This window comes from Scomber scombrus, chromosome 20, assembly GCF_963691925.1.
Source record: "Scomber scombrus chromosome 20, fScoSco1.1, whole genome shotgun sequence".
Taxonomy (NCBI): Eukaryota; Metazoa; Chordata; class Actinopteri; order Scombriformes; family Scombridae; genus Scomber; species Scomber scombrus.
Window position 1 is genome coordinate 20837104 of NC_084989.1, and position 6000 is coordinate 20843103.

General features: G+C 41.6%; 1 protein-coding gene across 1 annotated transcript in view; it reads left to right on the forward strand.

The window, feature by feature from the left end:
- tmem108 (transmembrane protein 108) overlaps window positions 1–6000 on the forward strand; it is a gene marked incomplete in the record, with an annotated part of 58456 nt that overhangs the window by 49358 nt on the left and 3098 nt on the right. The window contains 6 exon segments of the mRNA XM_062441408.1: window positions 3980–4374; window positions 4461–4569; window positions 4643–4982; window positions 4985–5147; window positions 5150–5300; window positions 5917–6000. Coding sequence (XP_062297392.1) covers window positions 3980–4374; window positions 4461–4569; window positions 4643–4982; window positions 4985–5147; window positions 5150–5300; window positions 5917–6000 — 1242 coding nt within the window.

Genomic DNA, 6000 nt, shown 5'->3' on the forward strand with positions numbered 1-6000 from the left:
AGCTCACTAATACCCAGTTTATTGCCTTATTATTACTTTAACTTACTGTAATTACTGTAATAATTAGTTTGTATGATTCTTGTTCAAATTAGACAAGGATTAAATGACAGAATTCAACACAGCGTCTGACTTCTCCCCACCTCCCCCCCCATTACATATTCAGCTCTAATGAATATATGAACAGTCAGATGTCTTGAGTGCATGCTAACTTTTAAAAAAAGCTTCCCCCTTAACATCTTAGCAATGCAATCTTTAATAAAATATGATTTGACTAAACTACAAAGTCTCAAATGAATATTAATTTCCATGTTGGCTACAGAGTTTCTGAGTTTCTGATCGCCTGGACAAATCAGAAGAATATGTTCCTCTCTCTCTCTCGCTGTGTGTGAGTGTGTGCCAGAGCATTTAGTTTGCCCATTTCTGATATAACTTTTTTTTTTTTTTTTTTTTGGTTAAGGGAGTCTCAGAGTGATGTTTTATTCAGTAGCAGCAAAGAGTCGGGTTGCCAGGTTGTGACAGCCAGGTTTGGAAACTGATTGAAGGTGTGACTCAAGCCGGATCTGGTGTTGTAAACATCCTTGCTCTCGGTTTGCCTCTATTAAGTTTTTTTATTGACTTTTTTTGCATTAAAAAACATTTTTACTTTAGTTCATGCAGCTTTTGTGGCTTTTTTCCTCAGTGTTTATATAGATTTTGGTCCTTTTTTCCCCTCCTACTTCTGTCTTCACTAAGGAAACGTTGAAAACTGCAATATTTTATGAACATTTGAAGGGGATTATCCTGATAAATTGTCATAATGCGAGCAGTATTCACATTACTCAGGATCAACAAAAGCCAACAAAATACTTGCAATTTAAATGGTTAGGGGTTGTCTGTGTTCAATTTCCCTGCCTAAAGGATCATCTCAGGAAAGACGAATAGTCATAAATCAAGGATGGCCATGTGTGTTATCTCCTCAGATATGGGTCTGGAGTGGGCTCCACGGATTAGAGACGTGACAGGCTTGGTTAATGGAAGACAGCGGCCAGACCCTCTATCCTGGTAGTCTGTGTGATTGAGTATGGAGGAATATGATTAATGATTCAGAGGCTGAGTTTAAATAGTCGGTGCTTTGGGGGTTCTGCTGTGGTGTGTTTTATATCCCCCAGTGAACAAAGAATAGGAAAGAATATGTTTAATGAAATGGAGATGCTTTCTGTGGCTGAGACATTTCAGATTATTGATATTTGCTGCTTGCTTGGTTGCTAAAAAACATCTTTTTATATATATAGTCTGTTCCTTTCTACCCTTTTTTTGTCTCTACATGTTTAACAGATTTCTCTTCTCACCTCTTCTCACATCTCCTTCTTCTATGCTCTCCTGAAAATGGAAACTTGGTTTCCATAGTTACCGAAGGAGCACCACAGTTAAACAATGGTCACAACATCGAGGTCACGTGGACGGCTTTAGATTCTGTGTGTTTCTATGGCTCTGATGGGGGGGGGGGGGGGGGGGGGGGGGGGGGGGTTGGAGGGTCTATGGATACCAAAACAATGCAATCTTAATCACTATCCTTAATTCTCTTCCTCCACATCTCTCCAACCCGGCATTACAGAAACTTTGTAAGCATCCACCTCTGCACTTCCACATATGTGTCATGTGTCTCTGTGGTTCATTTTCAGCACAGCATAACTAAATCTGAACCATAGTGCTAACAGTATGTACGTCTTTATGTCTTCTCTGTTATTTTGTGAACTAACCAGTCTTAAAAAATGCAATCGATTTGCACAAATCAGACAAAACGTTCTTTCATTGAGTATTATTAAAGGAAAACACTCTTGCAATGCAGTGATTGTACTAACGAGTATTTTAATATTTTAGTACTCTAAACCTGATATAGCTTATTTCTCTGTGCTATAGAGGCAATGTATTTGTATCGCACATTTCAACAACAAAGGCAATTCAAAGCGCTTCACATCAAAACATAAAATGCATCAAGTCAGAATGAGAAAGCAACACATGGCAAAGTAAAATGACAAATAAAATGAAGCTAAAATAGAGTAAAACAGATTAAAAACAAGTGAATAAAAAATTACAGTGCAGTGTGAGAAATTAATCCTTAAATTGTGACTTAATAAAAAAGCAGTCGCAAACAGAAAAGAAGTCCACTGTTGCACTTGGGGACTGTATTGATTGATTGATTGATTGATTGACAATGAGCCAATCCACTGTACTTTATTTTGGCTGACTTCCATCCTGTAAATACTCAACTGCAACTGAACATCAAATGTGTATTAATCCTCACCTGAAAATATACCCTGACAAATAGACGACTTTTTACATCGTCAGTAGGAGTCAGACAGTAATATCTTGTTGTCTTTCTATTAAATTGGTTGATAATAAGAAAATACAGAATAATGCCAGCTTTATCCTTCAAGCAATAAGCCAAAACAGAAAAATAAAATACAAACATGTGTCATAATAATTCCCCACATTGTTTGCAGCTCAGCATCCTCAGCATCCATCATGCCAGCGTAACCCCATGGAGAGAGGAGCTGGGATGATGTTAGCTTTATGTAAAATGCGTGTGCAGTTTCTCAGATCAATGCGTAGAAACCACCCGGTGGGAGCCCCGCTAATGTGTCACATTAGCTGTGTTTAACAGTGTCAATAAAGGATGGAAGGGGAGGGGAGCAAAGGGGAAATTAATAAGCTATCGCACGTTCCTGCCTCTATGACTTTCTTGCTGTCTGGATAACATAATAGGACCAATATTCCCCACAGGCTCCCGCTAATGGCTTGTCACTACACAGCCTCCTTATGGGATTGAGCTGAAGAAAGAGAATATGTCAGGCTCTCTGAGATGGCTGTAGCATGTAAAGTAGGCTATTTTAATGCTCTGACTGTCATAATTTTATATCCAAAAACCAACCCAAAACCAACATCTCTACAAGTCATTTTTTACCCTGCGTTGAAACCAAGTAACAATTTCACTGGCTTAACCCTTACATACTGTTCAAACTCTGACTCTCGTAATTAGTCTCTATACCAAACTCACAGATAAATGGGTGATTAATCCTTTATGAAGCTTTCAGAGAGCAGAGTTTATTCTTTAGTTTTTTGTTCTTACATTAAACAAGACAACAAAATGATTTCAGTGATTTTTTAAAAATTAAATATGAAGAATCCAACAATGAGTTTGAATGTTGATTTTTGAATGTTTTAAAGAAATATGGGTCAAACAGTCTCTACAAAAATGTTTTTAAAGTATAAATGTATTCCTATTTTTGTATATTCTGGGAGAGCTCATAAAATGTAATGCTAAAAAAAAGTGTTTTAACTGCCTCTCAGATGTAAAAATGGGTCTAATATGAAACCTTGAACAGTATTTAAGGGTTAAAATGCACCTTAAAAAAAGATATATACACTTTTTAAATGATTAAGATTTTTTACACTTAAAATTAAACATTACATTTCCTTTTTTCATTGTTATTTCAGGGGGTTAAATTCAAATAATTGCCTCTTTTTTATTACTTAAGTGGATTAAAAGATTTCAGAAAGCCAAAACCAAAGACAGAGACAGAAACAGAACAGAAACAGAGACATCCTCCCCAATCCCAGCTGACACTTTATTCCATGCACCGGTACACACTGTCGTACTCGTCTGGTGAATAATGCGGTTAATAAAGCAATCTAGTTTAACTAGGTGAGTGACAAACACAGCGGTTCAGTAGATTAAAGGCTAAGGGGCATAATGAATGCAAGACAAGGCTGCACGTCTCCTTCTGAACACCTGAGGAGACAATTTGAGCTGCCGAGCTGCACTCTCGCTTTGCATAGCAAGATCCTTGAAGAGAAATGATGTATAGGGGGGGACACAGGGCTGAGAATACACACTCAGAGGAAACGTTCCAGTAATTCATGAATCTAAAAGGATATATGATGATGTGATGGCGCGAGTCTTCTCTGATCATCTTTCTTTTTCCCCTTTCTTCTGCAGGTGTTCTAGCATTCCTAGCACTGCCAGCAGGACTGTTGTCATCAGCACAGGAGCCGCACCTCATCCAGACGTCCCAGGACTCTGTCTCCATGGCAGCCGCCCACATCAGCCCCCTGTCTGCCCCCAAATCCTCCCAGATGGACTTGCATCTGGAAGGCTCCGGTAGTGGGGAATGGTCGTCCACAGGAGGCACTCAACCCTCAGACATCATCCTTCCTACTGTTACGCTCCACCCTCTGGCCTGGCGTCATCTCACCCAAACCCAAACCCAAACCTCCAGCCTGGCTCATGAAAAACCTCCCATTCATGACGACAGATACTGTCACCCCAAACACTGTGAGCGCCACGCCAGATCACGTGGACCGAAAGCCACGCGAATCATCCCCAGGAGCCTAGCTCTGATATTATAAACCGAGGTCACATGCACAAATTGGTTAGGGTACCTCAAGTCTATAACCCAGTTACTGTCAGCACTAACCAGGCCAGCAGCAGCAGCAGCCCTAAATCTCCCAGCACAGATGTCCCAAATATAGATGTGGAGTCTGCTGCTAGAGGGGCTTCAAACCCCGTGGCTCTTATGTCCACTCTGGGTCAGACAGAGGAGACACACTGGGCCCTGAGCTCCCTGCACATAGTGTCCTGTCTCCGAAGTTGAGTGAGGAGGAACCCACCGACCAAGCCAGCTCTCCTCTATGACCTCCCTCTCCTCTTCCTCAATGGACGGCTTAAATCTAAGGAAGCAGGCTCAGAGTGTCCAGGAGATGGCTGCACACCACACCATCACCCTGAGGGAGGTGCCTTCAAACCCAGAGCCCCCCACTGATCCGCTGGTGACAGAGCCAACGTCTGTCTCTCCTGTCAAGAGCCCGCCAGAGAATCTAGCTTTCACTATGTCCACCCCAGCCCAGCCCACAGAGACCGCCACCAACACACAGAGTCCTACAGTCATTCAAAACAACCACACTGTAGCCAATGAGACCACCACCAAGGACAGTCAGGGTGTTGATCTCACTTCACCTCACGGTCATGGCACAGACAATGTACCCAGCCAGGGAACATAACCTCATCTAGAGATTTGCTCCCTACCAGCAGCACAGCCAAGGAGGCGCCTGCTCAGGAGAACAGCTCCGAGTCCCCTTCAACGGCCAGCAGGAACTCTCTTGAACAGGCAGGTTCCCCGCCACCACCGAGGATCCCTCGACAGTCGGCAACAGCTCGGGCTCCACCATCGACTCTCCCGTGTCCCGTATGACCATCTGCTTGAGCAGGATGGATATTGTGTGGATCGTACTGGCCATCAGCGTGCTCGTGTCTTCGTGTTGTAAGTAAAATCAAGATTACATATAAATAATAGATTTGAATGTATGAGTTTCGCTGACTTTAATTCGAAATCTATTGTTGTCGCTATTCATAATTGACATTCCTGAGCTACTTTGTGATTTATTTCGACTTCTGTAACTTTCCTGCTCTAAATACGCCTTAATTAATGATCTCCTAAATTTCCCAGAATGCCTTTTGACAGCCAAAAGAACTACTCCATGGTCTGAACCTGTTGCATTAATCAAAAAGACTTCAACAGTATTTTAACAGCAAAAGAGCGCTTTTTTTTGCATTTTGGTCCATTTAGGCTGCTGTTGATGTAGATATATGGATTTATTCATCTTTGATTGAGAGACTGACACCCTTTTTGTTATGTATAGCTAAAAAATAAACACAAGTCACACCCTTAGAACCTGTTTTTAGCTGTTTTAAGCATTTTAAGGAGACATTGTACCATTCAGCCACAGTTTTATACCAACAGTGACATGTTTTCCTGGAACATGACAGCTTCTACCTGAGCTGCTAGTAAGCTGTGGGCGCCTTCAGAGTCTATTTGAAGCAGCTGCTCTTCCACTCACTGTACTGTACTAACCCCATTGTTTTCTGTCGCCGTATAGCCATACTGTTGACTGTGTGCTGTATGAGGAGGAAGAAGAAGTCGTCAAGTCAGGAGAACAACCTCAGCTACTGGAACAACGCCA